This window comes from Numida meleagris, chromosome 5 (genome assembly GCF_002078875.1).
Source record: "Numida meleagris isolate 19003 breed g44 Domestic line chromosome 5, NumMel1.0, whole genome shotgun sequence".
Lineage (NCBI taxonomy): Eukaryota > Metazoa > Chordata > Aves > Galliformes > Numididae > Numida > Numida meleagris.
In genome coordinates, this window is record NC_034413.1 from 70524108 (window position 1) to 70547541 (window position 23434).

Sequence of the window (23434 nt, forward strand, 5' to 3'; positions counted from 1 at the left end):
TACTCTTCTATTTGCCGCTAAATATGACATCCGCACAAAGCGGTGGGATTTGCGTTCCCTGAAAGACAAATGTCTTCATGAAAAATGTGCCTTGAGTCAATGACTCTTGATTTCCTTCTTTTCTTTTTCCTCCTGTCAGTATGTTGGGAAATGGGAGTATAGTTTCGAGGTAAGTTTGGAAACAGCTGCAGTCCCTGTGCCAAACCCTAGAGTAGTGCAGCTCCGCCTCCCCCCGCAGCAGCACAGTCCTCTCCATGCAGGCATCCCCAAAGCCTCAGTTGCTCAGGTAGCCCCTTGCAGGAGTCAGGCTGCCAGTGCTGAGCCTGCAATACACGTGCTCATCAAGACACACTGGGAACTCAGCAGTATTTACTGCATGGCATCTTCCAAGCAAGGGCAGCTCTTGTGACTGCATCTCTTTTTAAAGTTACGTGACCAGTTGGCGTCTGTGTAGTCAGACCCAAATCTGCGAGCTGACTGTGGCCATTAATTTCCATATCCCTTTACATTGCAATTGTAATGCTACGAAAGGGCTTGCTCAGCTCTTTGAAAATGAGTCGGGAAAACATCACAGGTTTTTTATTACTGCCTCAGAAAGTAGTGTTTAATAAAATGAGAAAAAAGAGGACATGATCTCTTGCTTCCATTAGTCAGGTTTTCTGCAGTCCGTGCTGCCTTGCTGATTTCCATCAGTGAAACGTATTGTCTCCTGTACTGGAGAAACCAATCTGGTCAGGTGGCCAAACTGTTGCTTCATACTACTTATACCTTATACTCAATATCTTTAGTGGCCTCTTTATATGTGCTTTAGTTATTCCTTTTTCCAAAGAAAAAGAAAGGCTGGAGGGAGTGATTTATTGTTAGATAGTTTCAGTGAGAAGCTCAACCCAAGATGAGATGTAATGACGGGACTGAACGTTAGTCTGTGACCATGGCTGTTTTATTTGTGTGTGTGCTCTGTGCGTGTGAGCTGGCCCTGTGAGCGGTCACAGTGCCATCTGACACCAGGGTTCCCCAGTCAGTCCCCCTCCTTCCTGCCAGAGCCCTGCTCTTAGATTGACCTGCCTCCCTGCTGTGGATGTCTAGTCAAAGGCTGTGGCTTTCTCCTTTGCTTCTCCTCCTGTGTGCTGGTTTTGTTTATTTTTACCACTTTTCTGTCATGCAGACCCACACATTTCTTCACATAATCACCCAGTCGTGCCTGACACTCAGCAGGATAGAGGATGGCACTCATGGTCCCACCGTGGAGGCTTGCAATGGTAGCCCCTTGCAAACGTGGATGCTAAGGAACTACACCAGGCTGGAAGTCTTTAGAAACATTTTTTACAGCCCCACTGATTATTTCCTTTAACAAACCGTTGGAGGTTGGTATCTGAATGTAAAACATCTAATGCAAGTTTGTCCAAATACAGCATCGAAAGCAAATGTAACAGCTATGGATTTAAGCTCCTTGTAGGAAAATGTTTTCCATTCTCTGCTTGTTTACCTCAAGAAAATTCCTTTCCTGTCTCTTGGTATATATATGCTTGCATATATATAATGGTGCACGCATTTAGTGTTAGTTGTTAATTACAACAGATAATTATGAAGCATTAACCAGTGAAGGAATCAAAATACTGTGCCAGCCACTGGCTTTCTTGCCTGGGTAGTTGCACTGATGTGTATGCATAGTGGGAGACAGTGGGACCACACAGCGACACAAGCAAGGGTTGCTCTCATTTCTTGTATTTTCATGCAGCAAACTGTCCCCTCCATGCCCGAGTGCACTGCTCTCACTAGTGCAGACCCCAGAGCTGTGATGAGCTGAGGGATTTCCCATCAGAGCTGTCATTTGCATACGTTGCAAAGAGTGAAACAACATAGCTCCTGTGCATCTGAATGTGTGTGCAGCTTGCTCTGCATCCATCCATGTGTTCTCATCTTTGAGTGAAACAGAAATTTTAGGCTGCCTTGTATGAGTATCGTATTGCCTAGTAATTAATTGTTTCCCAAGCAAATGAGGCCTTTTTTTTTTTTGTAATAGCAAAAATAATTATAGAACACAAAAAGAAAAAAAAAAATTATGAGACAGTTGAAAATCCCAATAATATGTCAGTCTAGCACTAAATTATACACTGAAAAGAAGGGAACAGCTGATGAAGGCGGCGGCAGCTTTTTTAGACTTCTTTGCATTTCTGGTTATAGCAGAAAATGATAGCCAGTTAATTGCACAAAAAGCAATGTGAGTGAAGAATCAGTGGTGCTTTGAGCAGTGCTCTTTAGTAAACAAGCTACTTCTGTTAGCACTGCTAACTCTTTCCTTTTGTAGTTAGAGAAGAATTCCTTACATTCATCACTGAATGCACGTCAGATGGCCCCCCAGTGATTTCTTACAATATCTATAGGTTTTTCTTTGAGAAGTGCATAGTAGTTTGTTTTAAACCAAGGAGACAATCTCCAGGGATGAGCCAGTGAAATAACCCTCATAACAGAAATGAAGAGTGTCAGTGTGTGACGTGTTGATCCAAGTTGGACTGCAGTGTAGAATTACACCGTGTAGTAGCCCAGATATGTGTTTGGATAATAAAACCAAGCAGAATGTGTTGTGGTTGCTAATGGAATCTGTTCCCTTGGCTGTTCTGGACAGGGCAGGGTTATAGCCTGTATGGAGCTGCTGTAAAGAGCTTAAACAGTCCACAGTGGTAGGTTCACCTTCCCTCGGTCTCTTCACTTACATACATTCTGAATCTCCCATTCCCCAGAAGTAGTGCGGTGTAGCCAAATAATGAAAGGGACACGTGTCCCACAGAAGAAAAAATGCATTAAAAAGAGAAAAGTGACCACCTGTACGATAATGTTGTTCATGTAATATGTAACAAATTTAAATTTGCTTTAGCAACTGAAGTTTTCCACTAGCAGTTATTTCTGAGCTAACACGAAGTGGCCTGGAAAGTGTATGTGTTTGGGTTGCTGGAGTCTGAATTCCTTAATCCAGAGTACTGCTGCTATGGGGTGATATTCACACACGCTCCCTGCTGTACTTTCTGTTCCATCCGTTGTGTCTGGCTCGGAAGAGGCGTTCCCCCTCGGTCTCCTGGCAGCAAGTAGCGTGGTGGGGGTGGCACCGAGCCGGGCCTTGGGTAGGGCTAAAACCGCCCGTGGAGCATTTCCAGCTGTGATTGCCGTGCTGCTGCAGCTCTTCAATTTCTCTTTGCAGAAGCTCACCCTGAGGCACGTTAACAGCAACCAGTGCCTGGACGGGCCGTCGGAGGAGGACAAGCTGGTCCCCAGCATGAAGGAGTGCGCGGGCGGCCGGTCCCAGCAGTGGCTGCTGCGCAACATGACGCTGGGGGCCTGACGGCGTGGCCCGGCCCCGTGGCTCCTGCCAACGTGCAGGCCTCAGGCCTACCAGAAGCCTCTCGCCCACAGGACGCCCTGGGCCCGCTGGAAACCGCAGGCCTGTTGGAGGCCTCACGCCCGCTGGAGGCCCGCTGACCAACAGAGCTGTGCTGGGGCTTCCTCCAGCAGGCCTCCACGTGCCCTCTTCCAACCTGTGACTGCTCAAAAGAAGTGCATTGGAGCTTATAAATATCAAAACCTGCACCGTCAGCATCACAAACGTCCTCAGAGGTGTTTCGAGAGAAACCTTTGTGAAATTTGGTTGGAGAGGTTGGGTGGAGAATGTTGGCTTGTGTGGCCCATGGTGCTGCGGAGCAGTGGCGTGGCACGAAATGCCTTATGGAGCTGACGGTGCTGGGAGTGACGGCTGGTGGCTCTGCAGCCTCCACATGTTGGTACCTGGCTTTCCTGGCAGCACGATGGGATGTTTGTGGTGGGGAAGCCCTGCACTGGACAGGTCCCTGAGGCAGTGTGCGGAGTTTCTGGTGCCAGGAAACAACGGGATACCCACGGATGTGTGTTTGAAACAGCAGCAAAATGGAACGCATTCATAAACTGAAATTAAGTGAAACAACAGAAGAGACATTGGGACAATGCTAAGACGGAGTGATACGCGCTGGAATCTGCAGTAGGAAGACTGGGTTAGGGTTAGGGCACGCAACCTCACACCTGGGAAACGTAAAGGGTTTTTGCTGCTTCCACTGAATTGATCCTCTGTGAGAAACAGAGACCAGGTGTCAGGCTGGACCCAAGCTGCAGCTGCTGCTTTTGAGCGTCACTGTGTCCCTGTGTCCTGTGTGAAACGCAGTCGGGAGCGTTCCTCCAGGGAGCCCCTATCACAGCAGGTAAAACTGTGGGTCGGGTCCGGCTCCAATAGAGATGGCAGATGCTTATTTATATTTTTAATAATTCTGTGGCTTAATCATTTTGCTTCGTTAGCATGGTTATTAAAGAAGCGCTGATGACGTGCGGTCGTGTCGGAGGCATCCCAGGAGCTAATGTGTCAGCCCATGGCTGGGTATGGGAAAGTGACCTATCCATGTCAGTACCATTTCCATTGGCCATCACAGCAGAGATTGACATTATTATGGATTAGTGTTCTCATATGTAGGTATTAGAAATTCATAGGCCATTCCTATTTTCTTGATACATATCCTTACATGAAAATTAGAGGCCTATTAAATTTGAGAAGTGTTTGTTGCACATGCGTGGGAGCTGCCGTGTCACGGAGCAGCTGGGATGTCCCATTCAACAGCCCTGCTCAAAGCGGTGTCAGGCACTTCCAGTCTCATCTTAAAGTACCCCCAGAACTACTCAGTATGGCTTAAAAGCTGGCAAAACAGAAGATGACTGTAATCTTTCTTCACAGAAACAGCATGCAAACATCACAAACAAATGTAAACACCAATCTCCATGTAGATTTTCTTTGGTTTTTTTTACATTATTTCTCTATCTCCTTTCCAAGGGCTGTTCCAGATGCACAGCCACTCAGGCTGGTGGATGGTATATCCAGACACTTGGCTTTTGCTTGTCATTGCAGAAGTAAAAGTTATGGGAGGCCCTATGGCATCCATGAGCATTAGGAGGGTGCACTCGCGGTGCCAGCTCTGATGGCTGCCTCCAGTGTGACTGTGTCACTGACAGAGCATCCCCAGTGCACGAGGTGGCAGCTGCTGCACCTCTTAGTGGCTGTGTTTGCACTGAGAGGTTCTCCTGGCATCATTGCTTAAAGGTGGTGAGAGGTGCAAGCAGTCTGCAATTGGCTAGGCTTGAGGTGCAGTCTCAGAGTGGCTGAGACTGAGAAATTACACTCTGACTTAGAAAAAAGCACTGAATTTAGCCTCAGTCACAGTATTTCTGTTGGCTCGAATCCCAGACCTACCTCTTTGATGAGGGGTCAGATCCTGGATCTGCCTCCTTTGTGAGAATATGGAAAACCCCCAAGCCCTTCCAGAAGAATTTCACATAAACCTCTCATGTAGAATGAGGTGGTAGTGGTGAGGGGCACCTTAAATGCTGATACAACGTTGAGGGTGACAAATTGTGATGTAGTGAATGAATGTAAGTTTCTGAGTGCTTGGACCCCAGTCTTTCCTCCATCTCCTGAATTTCTGTGTTTCCCTGGCAAATAATTTGAAATCTTTCCTTTGGTTGTGTGCCCACAAAGGGGAGCACTCAGAGTCCCAGTCCACATCTGATAGGCATCGTTCTGTTTGCCTCCCCGTTTATGAAATACCTCCGAAGGACGCTGGGAGGACTGGCTTCTATTTGCACAATGTGTTTAAAATGAAGAGAACTCTGCAAATACTGAATATAATTATTTATCATCTTCTAGTCCTAGCGGTTTTTAAGAATTGCATTGATGAAGCGAGGGCCAGCCATAAAGCAAAGGGCTGTCAGAAGGCTGGGAGCCCAAGGAGACAGGAGAAACCAGGCATGACCGGGGCCTGAAGCAGTGAGGCGTTGTGATCCATCGAGCTAGATGAGTTTCTCTGCACACGTATTTCCCAGTCACTAGAAGGATTTATTTCTTTGTAGCACTCCAGTGCAAAGAGCGTTGTGAAGAAGAACTGTGTTCTTTGCTGCAGATCTGTGTGTTCTGACTTTGTCTTTACACCTTCTGGTTACGTCTGCTGTGGGTGCTGGGCAGAGCCTCCAGGCTCCCTGGGTTCTGTGCTATCTATTAATTAATGTATCAAATAGATTCCTTACACACCCCATGTGGAACAACCTGGGGAGACAGAAGGAGCTGGTGAGCCCTGATCTTGGGGTCCCACAGCTCCAGCCCCAGTCCATCCCTGCAGTGTGAGCCATCCTGGGCTGGTGGTGCCGGGTGGGCACAGCAACGTCCTCACTGCTTACGTGGCTTTGCGTCAGCGCTTCTCTTCCAGTGCTTGGTGACTCACATCAAGAACCGCTGCTCCAGCGGGTTGTCAACTTGTCAACCCCGTTCATTTCTCTTCTCCACGTTCAGGCCAGCTTGGTAAGTGGGCCCTCGCAAACATCTGGGGCACGCAGTTACTGGGGAGCGTTGGGATGGCGGTGGGTTTGGTGAAGTGGGAGACGGCGCGGGATGTGGCGGCCTGGGGGCTCGCTTAGCGGCGCCCCGAATGAGTGCGAGGACCATGAAACTGAATTAAATTTATAAAGGTAGATGGTGGATAAAGAGTTGCACACTTTAAATGTTGTAACGGTTATTAAACGGCATACTGGTACTCTTTGCTGTACATTTAAATATTTATACATTTTTGTAGAATTAAAATATACTGGTTTAGTTTTCTTCTGGTGCCTCTGTCTTTTTCTAGACGTACTTAAGTCTTTATGGTGCAGTGGTGCTATGTGCTGAGAGGTCGGCTTTGCACTACAGCCCGTCTGTTTGCCCGGCCCTTATTACACGTGTGGTTTGCAAATGGCAGAGCCATGGGAGGTGGAGGTGCACGCGGTTCGCCGGGCAAATCGCTGTGGTTGCCTTTGGCTTCTCCTTGGGTGGCTCTTAGGGCTGAATGTTCCAGATCCTAGCACGTGAAACCCAAAACGTCACTTCCTGGGGTAAGCACTCTTCAAATGCTCTGTCAGGCAGCTGTGCCAGTGGGAAAGGCACTGCTTTCCTATAAATTCAGCTTCAGTTCCCTCTGGGGCAGGGTGCAGAATGGCCAAAGGACCTGAACTGTGGCTGCTGCTGCTGCTGCTCATCCCTCCTGGCAACACTGCCGATGGTTGCAGAGCTGCATGCAGCATAAAGGAATGGGTGATGCTGAACACACGGTGCCAATAACGACGTTTTATTTGGGCAGGTGGAGGAATTTCTTTCTTTCAGTCACGTCTTGAATCCTGAGGTGGTAAGTTCTGGTGGGAAGGGAGGAGAGTCTGCTTTAAAAATAAAGGATTGTAAACGTAAATGCACAATAATCCTTGGGAGATGGGGGGGCAGGGGCCGGCCATGGCATTGGCACCATGGAAGGGGCTGCTGAGAAATGCAATCCCAAGTGCTAAGAGGCCACTAACACATTGTGTCAGGTTTTACTTTAATTTCAATTCTTGTCCAAATCACATCTTTTTGGTATTAACCTTGTGAAAATGAAGTCATGGTGCTAAGGGCCAGGAAAGGCGGTGTAGCCTTCATCTGCAGTATTTCATAGGGACTGACAAAGACGCTCATGCAACTGGAGAGAAAAAACATATAAATCTTTCCTATCAGAGCGTAACTGCTTCTGTGTTTTTTAAGCCTAAAACGACCCAGATTGTCTGCAGAGAAATATGCATTTGTGTATTTGCTTCTAATAAGCTGCAGTTTGTCTAAAACATCCATCGCACATACGCCATTAAAAACAGCCCGTCAAGTTACTACTCTGATTATTAAACTATTTTGCAGAGATGCAATTAACTGTAGAGCTCGTGTTAATTACGGTCTGTGAATCATTTAGATGAATCATAAAATAATCTATTTGTGAGTAATGAGTGCAGGCAGAGGTATGTTTCTTTTTGCATTTCTCAGAAGCGTTAACAGTTGGGATTGGTAATGGAGCTATAATTACAGCGAGGGAAACAGCCGACATCTCATTTTTCATTAAAAATAGAAGGAAAAAAAACCCAAACTGTGCGTGTTTTTCTCTCTTCTTTTGAGGTACATTGAGGAGTTACATGGAGACAAAACTTCCTGGGGGTCAAGACCTTAAGAAAATCACTGTGAGTTGAATGTATGCGAGTTGAATGCACCAATTCCACGGGGTACAGCTGACATTGCAAACCTGGATTTGCAAACGTTGCAATCAAACAATTAGGGTTAAATGAGGGTTAACCAAGGGACACAGGCAAACAGTCCCAGGGAGGCAGGAATGGTCTGGGCGAGCTGCAACCCAGCCAGGCCTCAACCTGTGAGCATTGCTGGCTCTTGGCAGCTGCACAGCTTCTGTTCCTGTGGTTCTGATGCAAGCACCTAAGGTTCTCAACAACTTAAATTCAGTTTGTAGAGCGCGCTTTACTGTGTTTCTCTGAAAGTTTATTTTCTCTTGGCCATTTCAGTTTCAGTGCATGCGGAAGGATGGCGTTCATCATCGTTAGGAGAGCCTTTTAATTGGGTGGTGAAGGACCATTACCTGCTTAAAGAAACACACCCCAGCACCAGATGTCACAGGTCAGTGTTCCCACGTTGGGGGGGGGAGTTCCAAGCGTGGCCGTGGGGGCACGCCAAGGCTGGGCGAGCTGTCCCAGACCTGCCTGCTGCTCCCACAGTCACTAGTAAGGCCGTGCTCAATGGGATCCGTGAGCAGTGGGTTCAGTCTGCGCAGCCAGCACAACTCCTCTGCTCCAAGCCCCAGACATCTGAGCGGAGCGATTCCATTCATTGTGCCGCTGCCGTGAGTATTATACGCCCTCGTCGTCGTCTGCCAGGTGACATCTGCCACAGGGAATGAGTCACGCCTGGAAGCGATTACATTGGTGCTCCTGAATTCAGCCCTCACTAACCCAGGTTCTGCTTTCCCTGCGTGGCTCTGTCTGGGTGGTGCGGTCTCTGCAGGATGGGCTGGGGGCAGGGCTGCGTGCCAGGGCCGCTCACTGCTGTGCCCCGTGGCTCACCCCTTCCTGTCCTCTGTCTGCACCTCCCCGGGTCAGGGAAATTGAGAACAAACCAGCACGTGGCTCTCTGCGTTACATTGGAGCTGAACTTCGGGTCTTGACGTGCCACAGCAGGATGCTCAGAAATCAGCGAGCTGCAACCCCGTGTTTTATCTCTGCATAAGTGATTTCTAGCCAAAGCTGGGAAGGTAACTTCCTGTATGGTCTGCACGTGAGAACATGCTTTGTTTTGTTTGCCGCTTTTCCAATTCTGAAATATCTTCCTACGACACAGGAAAAAAAAAAAAGGAAGAAGAAACAGCCATGCTGCTGGTCTGCGTTGGCATTCCCTGGGGGGCAGCTCTCTGGGACGTCACCGGGCAGTTCTGGGGATGCGGGTGTTACTTTTCGTTGCAATGAGAAGCTGAAGGAAAAATCCTTAAAGGAGAGTTTACTGAGTAAAATGAACCTAATGGAAGCGGCAGGCTTAAAAAGACAAAGTCAGAATGGTCTCCAGGGAACCCAGAAAGCCCCTTTTTGTAGGGAAGTGCTTCAGCCAGTGCTTTGCACTAAACTAAACAGCCAGATATGTTAGAAAAGAATGGAGAGGGAAGGGAAGAAACACGCTGGGGAGGTGCTAAGGTTGGTGAATGCTTTGTAGTGTTTAACATTTCTAAATTTGTCAAATGGAATTATCTTCTAGCAAAATTGATGGGAAGCCTGTGAGAACTGGCTTGGAAGAATTTACTGTAGGGAGCTCCTGCGTTTGCAAAGCAGATGAACCGAGAATTTCATAGAGCTTTTTATCTCTAATATAATAAATGTGTAGATATAGCTACACACTGTATAGATGTATGTATATACATGCATGTATGGATACCTGAATGATGCTGCTTTTCAGCACGTTCTAATGGTCATGTTGCAGTTTTTTTCCCTGAAGGGATTGCATCAGGTTGGGAATGAGGAGAAACTTCTTCTCTAAAGAGTGGTCGGGCGCTGGCACAGGCTGCCCAGTGGGCATGGTGGGGTGGGGTGGGGTTGGGGATCCTGGAGGTCTTCTGCCACCTCACTGCTTCTGTGATTCTGGGGGCACATTTCCTGTGCTCTCTGGTGGCAGTGAGTGGCATTGTGAGCGGGCAGCTGGGGAAGGTGGGGGAGGAGGGCTGGGGGGATGAGGGCAGCGCTCTGGGGTGGGGGCAGTTGGCCCCACAGCTCCTGCAGAGTTTTGGTGGACACAAAGCGGGGTGCTGGCGAGCATCGCCTTCCTTGGGGTGCAAGGAGGTGTGCATGGAGGGCTCATTATTCCCTCTTCTGGAACATTTTCTTTTCCTAAGATCAACTGGCTTGTGTGCAAGCGCTTGAAATAGCAGGACTTGCTTTTAATCAAAGCTGAGTAGCGAGGAATGGAAATGTATTGAGGTTCTGACATCCCAGGAACTGCAGTGGGAGCTGCGCAATTCTCAAATACATCTGAGATGTGAGGAAAATGTATTTCAAATCACACGGTTTTGAAGCGTAGCAGAGCTTTTTTTTTTTTTTTGGCATTTGCTAGGTGCGAAGGCAGAAAGAAAGGAAGCATTTATATTCCATACATACAAAACTACGAACGTTTTGAAAGCCCTGAGGTTATGAGTACGGAATGAGCGAGCAAAGCACGCATTGCCTGCCTTTTGTGCTGCAGTGCTCACTCCTAGTTTTGCTCTCCAAGGGAAAAGAGAAGCCCTGCCACGAGGGCCCTTCCTTCTCGTCGCAGCCGTAGGAAATGGTTGAGCCTGGTGCTGCAGAAACCCTGCCCGAGGGGTGGGGAGGTGAACTGCCCCACGCTTCACAGGCTGCTGTTCTGCTGAAGGGCTCAGGCAGTGCTGTGTGGTCCTGATGTCCGTACAGCTGTCTGTCACCCGAGTGAGTCGGGGCTGCGGTTGTTCAATGGATTCTGTTCCTTGGATTGAGGACTGTGTTCTGTCCCGAGTCAGGGAATGTGCAGTTGAAGTTATTACGAAGTAAAATGAGGGCTGCCAAAGGTAGATCCTTCGTGGGTCTCCCTGTGCTCCTGCATGGGGTGCTGCCTGTGGTGCCTGTGCTGTCTTTGTCCAGGCTTAACGAGGTCACAGTGCTGATGGTCCTTAATGACAAAGTCAGCAAGGAATTGCATGGAGGCAGCTGAAGTGTATGTAATGACACCAACACATGTCACACACATAGACCCGGGCTGTTTATCTCTCCTGGATTCTCTGCCAGTTCTGCAAATGCTCTGAGGAGGGCGAAGGACCAGAGCTGCCTCAGCACCCTCAGAGGGCAGCCATGCTGAGCACGGATGGATTGCTTTGAAAAAAGCAGGCGGGTACCGAAATGTGGGCTGCTCCCACGTTTCGTTTTCAGTAGCCCATTATTTTACTGATAAATTGAATTTTCAGAACTTCCACAGCATGAATTGCTAAGGAGGAGTTGTAACTAAATGTCTGCTCCAAAAGGAACGTGAGCATGAAACGAAGAGCCCTCTTTGGTACCCTCCCCACGCGCCTGTTCCTGTCAATGTCGTGCAGGGTAAGGCCTCACTCACCACCTCCTTGCTGGTTTCCAGTTGCCCGTGTCTGCTCGTTGCCAGCACGTCAGGCAGAAATTCCACCCTGTGCCAGTAAGTGACACCAGACTCATCCCCTCTGCTGGTCTGCTCGGGCACCCCTCATTCCTGCCCCACCCCGACAGCTTGGGGCCGTTTGTTGGATCTCCCCAGTGTCGGTTCTTTGCAAAGACAGCTTGGCTATCAACGTAACTGCTGCAGGTGGCTGGCTTTGCTGTGAGCGAATTGAGAGAGAGGTGGTTGCTGAGTACTGCGTGCAGACGTCCCTGGGAATGGCTTCCATTGCCAGTGGTTCCATTTTGCCAACCGGCAGCAGAACGCTCACTTGGAGCATCCTGGTGCTCCACGCTGACGTCTGCCTCAGTAACACATCTCCCTTGGTCTTGCAGGTGGGCTCATGTCAGTAGCGTCCTTCTGAGCATCTCTTTGGAAAAGCGCTGTCTCAGCATACCCAGGTTATTCTTACATTTTGCCTGGAGATGGGGCAAATGAGCTTTCCTTTTATTCTCTTCTCCTTTTATTCCCCACGGCGTTCACAAGCAATCCTGAGCTTGCCCCGAGCTCTCCGGCTCCATCTGTCCCGGTCTCTTCCTCCGTTTCTCTGAGGCTGCCCATCTCAGCGTGGCTGTTTTGCAGGTGGGCCGAGCCCCCCCTTGCCATGGGTGCAGCTCTGCAGGGAAAGCAGATCCTGGCCCAGACGTGCTGCTCCTGCGCCAGGCCTCGCACGTGAGCGCATCGAGTGTCCATTGAGCCTGGAGAAGACCTGCAGCGTTGGTTTGCAACTAATAGAGAGCTGATGTGCAAGGCTCAGTGCTGCCCATGGGTGTAGGAGCGCTGTCCCAGCGTGGGGTTGCACGGTGAGCTCCTCGGGGTCAGGAGGGCTGCAAAGCGCCTGGCACCCGAAGCCAGCAGGAAGCCCTGCACAAAGACACGCTTCTCTCTGTTTGTTATCTTTTTTCTCCTTCCTTCAAACCCTTCCAAGAAGCCCGGCCACGACCAGCCTCGCACGCTGCTCTCCCAGGTGCCAGGAGCAGATCCAACTTTCTTCTCTGCTGCGTTATTTAAGACGTGACGGGGAAGGAGTCGTTTGGAGACCTGTCTGTGCTGACATTTCCAGCAGAGATAATTGAGTGTATTTTTAGCTGCCCACGTTCTGCAGCACTAACTGCACATTTCTGCGAGGTGTGAGTTTATTTAGGGAAGAATTAATGGTTGGAGGCATCAAATAAGAAGCTCATAAAAGCCTACGAGTGACCCCAGGTCCGCTTTCTGGCACTGTAGCTTTGAAAATACATTTCTAAGGGAAGCCGGAGCGCTGCAAACGGAGACGCTTCTTTCTGTTTTTGTAGCTCCTCTGAATCTTTTTCTTCCATCAAATGTCAGCGCTGTGCCCTGCAGACTTTGGGAGCAGTGCTGCCCATGGGAGGGCACGGCAGGAGCTGAGTGCCTGCAGCTGGAGCGGGTGCGTGGCGAACAGCAAATGAGCCACTGGTGCAGCACTGGTGTGAAGTGGGCAAGTGGAGGACACAGATACATACAGACCAAACCAAATGTGCTCGGTCCTCTGTGCTGTGGGCTGGGGGGGTTTTCCAGCCATAATGACCCTGTGACTCTGTGCCAGAGGCAGGGACACCGGTCTGGCCGGTGGGGAACTGGGAGCAGTTCCCAGAGCTGCAGCGCCCACCCTGGGTGCTGGCCCAGCCCTGGCCGTGGGATGGGGGTGGGTGCCGTGCCCACAGCTGGGTGCTGTGCTGGCTCCAGGTGGGGCTGCTCCCCCCCCCCCGCTCCCTGCACGGTGCTCCCCAGCCCACTGTGGTTCTCCACGGCAGCGGTGATTTATGGCCGTCGTTTACGCTCATTTTATTGGAAAATGCGAGTTTGCTAATAGCACCGATGGGAAATTTAAAGATCATTTGAATGCCTGTCTCAGCTAACAGCCATTTATTGTCTGTAGAAGATGTTTGCTGCATTTCTGCTTTAACTATTTATCTGCAATGAAGATTGATTTCGTTTTCGGAGCACACCGCTGCACTTCTGTAATTGGCCGCCTCTCCCCGTACGTTTTTGCGAGCTGGACTTGCGTGTGCTATGGGTCGTGCCCTTCGTATCACTGCACTGCATTTCTTCCATTCCACGTTATCATTTGGGTTCAGCGAGGCCTTTTAAATTCTGGCTTTGCCCTCATTTTTCTGCGGTGCCTCTGGGTTCGGTGCTGCCTGGAAAAGGAACGACCCCGATGTCTCCTCCATCCTGGCCAGCCCTGGAGCTGGGGGCTGCCCGGCTGCGCGTCCCTTGGCCCAGCCCTGCCTCCTGGAGGAGACACCAGCTGCAGCTTCTCAGCAGCTCGCGCCTTCTACAGGAGGGATAGCAGTGCTGAAACCAAAAGGGCTGCCAGAAATGCAGCTGGTGCCACCGTCACTTGGATGTGGAGGGAGGCGAAGCGGAGCTGGCGGTGCTCTCGTGTCCCCGGAGCAGTCCCATGTTGCTCCCTGGGGGCTCTTGTGCGGGCGCTTCTGCTCCCAACAGGTGTGAGTTCAAGTTGTGAACGGAAAGAATCCGTCTGGCCCTGTAAGCAGACAAGGAACAAATGCAGACAGAAGCAGAGCTGCACCTGTGGAGCAGAGCGCGGGGTTTGCCTGCTGGGTCCGTACAGCTCGGCGCTGATGAGCCAAAGCTGTGATGTGCAGGCACAGCTCCTCACCTCGGTGCCTAAAACATGAAGTCATGGGAGAGCAAAGGAATAAAAGGAAGGGGCAGAAACGTAAATGATGGGGCACATAAGCTGGGGGAGATGTAAGAGAAGGGAAGTGGTAGAGCTGCTTGGAACTTGGGGACTTCTCTCTCAGCCTTGCACTTCCTGAGCTGCCTTTTTCCCCTGATGTGAGCGTGTATTTGCTTATGAACCAATGTGATGATTCACGGTGGAATTTTCTGTTCTGCAACCTAAGAACATTTAGGAACTCGATTTGAATTTGAATTGGAAACCCCCACATGGGTTTCCTGAGTGGCTTTGCATCCCAATGAGTGTTTCCTTCTGCTGGCAGCGCGGCTGTTTGTATCAGCAGCACACCTCGTCGCTGAGAAATAACCCGCTCCTCGTTTGGATGGGAAGAAGGTTCTGGGCTTTTCCTAACGGCACAGCTGGGATCTGGGTTCAGTTGGGAAGCCGGGTATGGCACCGTGGGGCGTAGAGGGGATGAGAGCTGAGGCAGTTCCGCAGTGCCTTGGTTCCGCGGGCATTGGTGGGCTCTGCGGAGCTCCCAGCAGCACCGAGCGGGGCCGGGCATCCTGGGGCAGCCTGCTTGTCAGCGGCAGCACTCGTGGGCTGAAGGACATGGCTGAGCATCTGTCATTCTCTTCCTCACTCGCCTTGTTTCCTTACCTCACCACGTGTGGCAGGAAACAGACGTTCTCAGTCTGCTCGCCTGTCTGGGAGCAGTAAGAACTGGGTAAACTGAATTTCAGCGATGAGAAGGAAATAGCTTCCTTTGCACTGATGTGGCTCCTGCAACCACAGCGTCGGGGTTAGTGATGTAACCAGGGATAGGACGAGAGGTGACGGCCTCACCTTGTGCCGGCTGGGTACTGGGAGAAGGTTCTTCTCCAGAGAGCTGTTAGGCATTAGCATGGGGAAGGGGAGGGGAACGGAAAGGGGAGGGGAAGGCGTTTTGGTGCCCTCCGCGATTTCCATCCCGTCCCGGAGCGCGGCCAACCCTCTCCCTTTCGCATCATCGTTGGATGCGCGGACCGCAAGCAAACAAAACGCGAAGGAGCCGCGCGCCCCCTGCCCCGTCCCGTCCCGTCCCGTCCCGTCCCTCCTGGGGCTCCGCGGGGCGCTGCGGAGGAGGAGGCGGGGAGGATGCGCGGAGGGGCGGTGCGCGGGGCGGTGCGCGGAGGGGCGGTTCCCGCACTGCCCGGGGCCGCCCCGCGCCGCCTCTGCCGGCGGCTCCGCGTGGGTGGCGGCCGTGCAGAGCGGTGCAGAGCGGTGCAGAGCGGTGCGTCCGCGCCCGCAGAGCGGCGGCGCCAGGGCGCGGTGCGGTGCGCGGTGCGGGGCCGGGCGGGCGCCGCGCGGGGCTGCGCGGAGCGGAGCGGAGCATGTCGGCGCTGCGGAGGAAGCTGGGCGATGAGTACCAGGTGGTGAGCACCTCGGCCAGCGGCGGGGGGCTGCCTCCGCCCCGGGCGGCCCCGCGGGGGAAGCGGCAGCGCTTCGTGGATAAGAACGGGCGGTGCAACGTGCAGCACGGCAACCTGGGCGGCGAGACCAGCCGGTACCTGTCCGACCTGTTCACCACGCTGGTGGACCTCAAGTGGCGCTGGAACCTCTTCATCTTCGTGCTCACCTACACCGTGGCCTGGCTCTTCATGGCCTCCATGTGGTGGGTGATCGCCTACATGCGGGGCGACCTGAACAAGGCGCACGACGACAGCTACACCCCCTGCGTGGCCAACGTCTACAACTTCCCCTCCGCCTTCCTCTTCTTCATCGAGACCGAGGCCACCATCGGCTACGGCTACCGCTACATCACGGACAAATGCCCCGAGGGCATCATTCTCTTCCTCTTCCAGTCCATCCTGGGCTCCATTGTGGACGCCTTCCTCATCGGCTGCATGTTCATCAAGATGTCCCAGCCCAAGAAGAGGGCTGAGACCCTGATGTTCAGCGAGCACGCGGCCATCTCCATGCGGGACGGCAAGCTCACCCTCATGTTCCGCGTGGGCAACCTCCGCAACAGCCATATGGTCTCAGCGCAGATCCGCTGCAAGCTGCTCAAGGTAAGTCACTGCCATGGGGTCAGATCACAGAGCCGTAGAATGGGTTGGGTTGGAAGGGACCTCAAAGATCATAGGACCATGGCACGGTTGGGTTGGAAGGGACCTCACAGCCCCCAGCCCCACCCCTGCCGTGGGCTGGCTGCCCCCCAGCTCAGGCTGCCCAGGGCCCATCCACGGCCTGGGGCTCCTCCAGGGATGGGGCACCACAGCTCGGGGCAGTGCCAGGGCCTCACTGCCTCTGAGTAAAGGATTTCTTCCTAAGACATCATCCCTGTAGAATAATGTTTACATTCCGCGCTGTTTCACATGTAAATACCTATCAGAAACTAGATTCTTTCTCTGAGAGGTAACTGCTTTTTAGCTGGAATTGCTTGGTGCGTGTTTTCAAAGGGACCTTTTTGCTTTTCTGGCGCATTTCTGTGCTCCTGAAGGCTCCAGCTAGAGAGAACTTCATTTCTGTGGTGCACGAACTTCACAGAAAGCAGAATGTCAGGCTTAGATGTGCAAAAGCCGTGCTAACGGCCCTGCACATCTTAGCAAAAAATAAGTGTGTTTGAAGCGTTATCAAGGAAAAGGGAATATCTATTTGAGAGTCATGATCCTGGTTTTTTATGTAGGTGAGGCGAAATAAGTGTGCAGTGGGTGGAAGGGGATGGCTCGGGTGATGTTTGATGCACACGGAGCATCCTGCAGGCTTCCCTGCCGTGGGGGACGTGCTGCTGGGTGCTCTGGGGGCCCCGCTCTGAGGCAGCCCCCTCTGCCTGCAAGGGATGCTCATGTTCCATCTGCTGCACCCGGCCTTGGCAATGTGCAGCTGCCTTTTGCTTGGAGGCTTCTGAAGGTGCGCTGTTTTCACCCCAGTGGGTACTGCCGATGGGATTCTGTGGGCAGCACTGCCTCTGCTTGCACCAAGGTCTGCAGGGCCCCCGCTGCATCCTAAATAACGGAGCGATCCGTGCCCGGTGTGAGGCAGAGCTCGCACCCGCCTGCAGGTTTGCCACGAGCCGTGGGGGAAGCAGAAGGCACCTGCAGGGCTCCTCCTGTCTTCTTCCTCCTGCAGCCGCAGGGTTCGGGGCTGGGACGGTGCCGAGGATGCTCTGACTGCACGCACCCATCCCTGGCCCGTCCCTTCTGAGCAGTCAGCTCAGGCTGTGGCTCTGTTGTGCTGAAATGAGCAAACCCTGGCTGCTGGCTCACGCCAGAAGTTGGGTGGTAGCACCGTGTGCGCTGAGCCCCCGAGCAGCCCCGGCCCTTGAAGCACACCACGGTGATCCCTGCACCCTGCGCATGGGATGAGTGGGGTCAGTGATGGCTTCAGAGAGGCTGAGCGGGTCCTTTCTGTCACAGATGTAAAAACCAGCCCCGTTTGCGTCCGAATGGAACAATTCCAGTGGAATTTTAAAAGCTGGAGCTCACCACTTGGTGCGGCTCCGTGCAATCTGCGCAACTTTGAAGCTGCCTCCAAGGAAGTCCTGCTCCGTGATAGCGCTGGAAGAACGCGATGGCCGAAGGCTTTGTACTGTCCTCTGTTTCTTTGTGCCTTTCTTTTTCTTCTAAAGCAAACTGTGCCGTAGTGGCTATTCAGACAAAGCAGCGCTTGTTGCCCGGGGACAGAAACTGTGCTGTGAAAGTGCTCGTCTGGGAGTCCTGTCCGTGGGCACCGCAGTGTGCGCTCAGCAGAGAGCAGTGCGGAGCGGTGCCCGCCTGCTGCTGCCCTGCTGCTGCCCTGCTGCTGCCCTGCTGCTGCTCTCAGCCTTCTTCTGCTGGCAAATGTTGCGGACGCTCGGAACGCCTGAGAAATGCTTTGGTGTTGTGGTTTTTTTTTCCTCCCTGGTAAGAAGACGGCGTAGGGAATAAAGCAAACCGTAATGGCAAATGCTAAAGCTGACAGCCTCGCTCTTGGCAGTGCTCCTTTTGCAGAATGGATCTCTGAGGTGGTGAGGAGCTTGGAGGAATGCTGGCAGCGCTGCGCTTTGGTCCCCGTGTGTTACTGGGTCAGAACAGTCCCCCAGGGTCATTTCTTTCCGTGAGTGTATTGACCAGAACAGCAAAGTGGTCCACGATGGGGGTGGCTCTGCCCTGGGCTGAATCCTGCCTGGCGCTCAGGTGCAGCTGTGGCGGTGCCTGGGATGGGTTTCCTGGGGCCCCAGAGGAGCTGCAGTGGGGCACAGCCCTGGGGCACAGCAGTTTGCCTGTTTTTAACCTTTTCCCCATCATCTTCTTCCTCCTTCAGCGCCTTAAATTGGATGCATTTCCTTTTCCGGTGTCCTTAAAGTACCGCATTCTGTTTAACACCCCTTTTTCTCTCTCCTCTCTCTGTGACGATGCCCGTGGTATGGCAACATCTCTTTGCAATCAGCACCTCAGCCTCCATCTCCTCGGGTTCCCATGTTTTGGGCCGCTCCGGGGCGCTGGAAGGCATCATTGTTTCGCTGGGATTACATCTTCCGACCCAACCACGTTCCGTGAACACGTTAAAAATAGAAACCAAATCCCAGCGAGGCGCGTAATCCCTTTCTGTTCCGCTCTCTCCCTTTTCCTGCACTCTCGCTGCAGCTCCCACCCGGCCGTGGGGCTCCGTGGGGCCCACTGTGGGCTGACAGCACCTCACGCCATGGGCAATGATGGAAATGCGTTTCAGGCAGCGATGGAACGGTTTTTCGGGGCTCTACTAATGGCAAACGCAGATTCATAAAGGCTTTTTTAAACCCAAATAGAGACTAATGGCAAACGGTGTAATAAAAATAATGATCGGGAAGGGGTGCAGTGTTCTGTTCCTGCCTATTCGCAGCGCCGCCAGGAGAAATAAAGAGGAGTGAAGCGGGAGGGAGCCCTCGTTAGGGCTGTGCTCGTTACAGCTCTCGGCGTGGTCTGTGGGTGGCTGCAGGGTATGTGAGCCCATGCCATGATTTGGGGCCTGGGGCCTTCTGCCCACCCTGACCCCCCTCTCTCTGCTCCCCCCAGTCCCGCCAGACGCCCGAGGGCGAGTTCCTGCCGCTGGACCAGCTGGAGCTGGACGTGGGCTTCAGCACGGGCGCCGACCAGCTCTTCCTCGTCTCGCCGCTCACCATCTGCCACGTCATCGATGCCAAGAGCCCCTTCTACGACCTGTCCCAGCGCAGCATGCAGACCGAGCAGTTCGAGATCGTCGTCATCCTGGAGGGCATCGTGGAAACCACGGGTGAGTCGCGGAGCAGGTGCTCCACCGCGCAGATGTCACCCCAGCTCAGGCTGCCTGCTGAAGGCCATGCATGGTTCACGTGGGAATGCGAATGAAGGCCAAAGCCTTATTTTCATAGAAAGTAAAAATGATTCGGAGATTTTTTTTTTTTTTCTTTTGAAATGTATTTATTACATTCGAAGTGGAAGCATTCGACTGATTTTTTTGGAAATGTGTTTGTTACCGAGGCAGTGCTCGGTGTGAGGTGGCAAAATCCCTGTTGCCTTTCTCAGTGACACTGGGTTGTGCCTGGGTAGGATTTCCTGGAGGGCAAAACATGGAAAAATCCAGGAAATGTCAGATCCTGCAGCATTGCCCCACAAGTATGGTTGGGTGTCCTGTGGCATCACCCCATGGTGTGGTTGGGTGCCTGCAGCATTGCCCCATGAGGATGGTTGGGTGTCCTACAGCACCACCTGGGCGCTGGAGCCGTGGTCCAGCCAGGGCTGGGTGCTGCTGCCGTGCCCTGCTTTGCTTTCCGCTCTCTGGCTTCAGCAGAAAGATGCTTAGTAGTGGAGATAGTCAGAATATCTGAACCATTTTTCTGGCGTTTCCGTGCTGCGCTGCTTTCCTCGCATGAGTGGCAATCCCCCAGCAGCTCGGGCTGCAGCATTTTGGTAACGTCAGCCTTCAGCGCCAGCGAGGCCTTGGCAGCAGCTATGAATCCTTTCTGCTTTTCAAGAAACCTGCTGCGTGTTGCTCAGCTGCCTCGTGTCGGGGCTGCCAGGCTGACGCCGCCCAGGGGGCTCCAGGGCTGTTCAGCAGGATGGTTTCAAAGCACTACCGCCCGCAGAAAAGGAATGTTGTAAATAACCCATTAGGATTTTGAGCAGGAAGCCGTGTGTTGTTGGTACACTTCATAGATTTCTTATTTTTGTAAATATTCTCGACGTAGGCATAGGCAGAACAAGAAAAAACAAGAGGTGTTCTCCGGATTTATAAAGCCTAACCCGTGTACGCTTGCAAATGTTGTGACCTAGTTTTGTGAGCTGAGATGATTATTGGGTAAAATAGAGCGCAGTAAGTTCTGTCTCGATGAAACACGGGATGAAAGGGTTTTCAAGAATCTTGAATATTGTGAGCAGAGGAGGAAGGCCCTGCGGGGCGGTCTGGAGGTGTCAGGAGCACGGCAGAGGTTTGAAATGCCTTCCGCTGGTGCGCAAAGAGCGGTGGAGCGGAGGGCCCAGAAATAACTCGCAGTTGCTCAGAAGCCGGGCTGCTATTTTTGGTTCCGTGTACAAATGTTGACTGCTTTTCGGTTTGCCTCGGAGAACGATAGAAGTGGGGAGCTGGTTCTTTTTGCCATCGGTTCAGATCGTGAATTCATCGTCTCGGTGCCCGTTGCGCGGTGCTTGGTTGGAGAACATTCCTCGCTCTGCTGGAAGCGGGGCTGGCTTTCGTGGTGGGGAGACTGGTTTCCCCCCACGTCCCAGGATCTGGAGGTGCTGAGCTCCGTGCAGGGCTGCCCACCTCGCAGCCACGAGAAGCAGCAGTCACTCCTCACCCTTCCATCAGCTCCTGCGGGGAAACCATCACCCTCATTCCACAGCGTTCATTGTTAAACAGTATGAAATTGCACTGGGTTTTAAAACCCGGCAGACTGCGTTTTGACACCAGAGTGCCGTGAGAACGGGTGAGTGTGTGTCATTTTGCAGTGCTGGCAGCTGGCTGGGCATCAGATGGCCAATGGCAGTGCCCTTCCCAGCACAGTGCACTGCAGGGCTCTGCTGCTGGCAGCGCTGCTGCCAACCACCTCGTGCCTTAGGGCTGGGCCTCAGCTCTGATACCTCGCTGCAGAAGCCGCCAGGTTCCCTCGGACGCCTGCGTTCCCACATGGTGAAACCTGCTCCGAGCAGGGCAGCAGTTCTAGGGGAGACTTTGCTCCGCTGTCAGATGCATTATTTGGCTTCTGGGCTGTGTCTGCTGGCTGGAAGAGCCAGGTCGGGGGCTCTTGCAGTGGCGTAGCCATTCAGCAGCCGCCCAATACGGACAGTGTTCTGAATTTGCAGTATTATGTCTTGGTAACATTGAGTGGAAGAGCATCACGGAGGTGAGTTGTTCGTTGCAGCCATAGAGATGCAGCACAGAGCTGTGGCTCTTTGCAGCGTGCTGCAGCCGAGCAGACCTCGCCACGGTCGTGCTGGGTGAATGTTTGCTACCGGTAATTTGTAGCATACTTAACAGAAGAGGCTTTGGTATTCATCACCTCTTCAGCTCCCGGAGTTTAAGGGGAGATCCAGTGCTTTCTGCCCACGCTCCTGCTTTGTTTTCCAAGTGAATTATTTTCTGTGCGTGCCCATCAAGTGCGGCAGAGCTGTGCTCAGACCCACGGCATCCCTTGTGGTGAACAGGGCCCTGCATCTTCGGCGATCTGCTGGTGCCGAAGCCGAGAGCTGGGCAGCCAGCGAATCAGAGCGAAGAACAAAAACATCGATTTCCCGTTGTGCTCCTAGCGCTGCTCCCGTCTGCACTGACGTGGCAGGAGCTGCCTTTGGTCTGAAGCAGAGCGAGGCAAAGTGAGCACGAATGAAGGAGAAGAGTGAGCCCCAGTGTCCCCGCAGCGCCCCATGGCCCCGCTCATGACTCTGTGTGTGCTTTGAGAGGCTCCGGCATTTGGCTCTCCTGCAGATCACGGTTTTGAAGTACACGGAGCAAGGCTCTGTTGATGTTTTCCTTCGGCTTTGGTTTCTGCTTCAGCCTTCCCAGGGTCTTGGCGTCACCCAGGGCGTGGGGAAGCGGTAAATATGTGCAGTAAATTTTGCTCTGAGTGTCTGCGGGGACAGAGCCATCCCTGGGAGAAGTGAGCTGCGTTCCCTAAGCGGGCGGTTCTTGCTCGCGAGTCCCGCTTGGCTGATTAAAATCACCATTTCCGAAGCCTTCTCTCATTAAATCATGTAAAAGTGATTTCTCATGGATGCCTCCCAACTTGATTAAATTATTTCACTGCCTAGTCGCTGACATTTTAATTTCTGGGAATATAAACATTTCTTTACGCTTTCCATACCCTCCTTAATTACAGCTTCGGGTTGTTTAGATACCAGCACATGGTGCATTTTGGAGGTTCCTGAGCAATGCGATGTTGCTGTGGTGGAGGAGGAGGGGGCTGTGGGGCCGGGCTCCTTCTGGGCTCACCCCATGGCTGAGCCCTGGGGGCTGCATGGAAACGCCCTGGGGTGCTCGGGATGGGCTCCAGGCTCTGTTTATTTCGGGTCTTTGGAGCGTTGGCTACGACGGAGGAGCCTCGCAGCTGAAGTGCTCAAATGGCTTTTCAAGCATTCAGAGACGGTTATGATTCATGAGGGTAATTGCTAATCATTTTGGATTATTTTTGATATATCTCCAACCCCTCCATTATTATGATAGCATGTAATTTGGCAGAGCGCTCGGGGCGTTTATTTTCGCAGCCTATTGTCCCGGTTCCACGCTGTTGTGATGGAGCATCCCGGCCCCGCTGTCAGCGCTGGGACAGCCCGACTGCGCACGGAGCCGGAGGGGCCGGGCACCCTGTGGTCCTTGATCTGCTTCTGGGAGCACGGAGCCCTCTGAAATGCTGCCGTTGCTGGATGAGGAGCTGGTAGTATGAGCCTGAAACAGGTGGGAACCTGGCAGGAACTCATGCAATGTTATTTTGAAAACCTTTTAACCCCATTTTCTGATGGGAGAAATCAGACGGCCTGCCAGGTGCTTTAATTGAATGGGCAGAGGATGGAATCATAGGCACATGCCACTGTTTTTAACTTTTAAAAGCACGAATAGCGCGAGTTATGGAGATGTGGTCTCCGTGGAAGGGTTTATCTCAGGAGCAGCCACTTGTGCATGATTGCAGAACTGGAGCGACTCGAGGGAACCCGGAGCCGCAGCACAAAGCTGAACGCGGCGTGATGTGGGTAATTTCTAGAGCTACTTAAATGTTCTTCCCATGCATG

General features: G+C 52.4%; 2 protein-coding genes across 4 annotated transcripts in view; both read left to right on the forward strand.

The window, feature by feature from the left end:
• Positions 1-9144, forward strand: part of GALNT13 (polypeptide N-acetylgalactosaminyltransferase 13) — an 89658-nt gene extending 80514 nt beyond the window's left edge. Inside the window, exons 13-15 of one of the 3 annotated variants that reach the window (XM_021399122.1) lie at positions 3197-7217; positions 8003-8064; positions 8401-9144. In XM_021399122.1, coding sequence (XP_021254797.1) covers positions 3197-3337 — 141 coding nt within the window. In that variant the 3' untranslated portion in view covers positions 3338-7217; positions 8003-8064; positions 8401-9144. Of the gene's footprint in view, positions 1-1165; positions 1365-3196; positions 8065-8400 lie in introns of those variants that run through there. The other 2 variants (XM_021399120.1, XM_021399121.1) reach the window with 2 other exon arrangements.
• Positions 15580-23434, forward strand: part of KCNJ3 (potassium voltage-gated channel subfamily J member 3) — a 33768-nt gene continuing 25913 nt past the window's right edge. The window contains exons 1-2 of the mRNA XM_021399123.1: positions 15580-16288; positions 19253-19469. Coding sequence (XP_021254798.1) covers positions 15611-16288; positions 19253-19469 — 895 coding nt within the window. The 5' untranslated portion in view covers positions 15580-15610. The remainder of the gene's footprint in view (positions 16289-19252; positions 19470-23434) is intronic.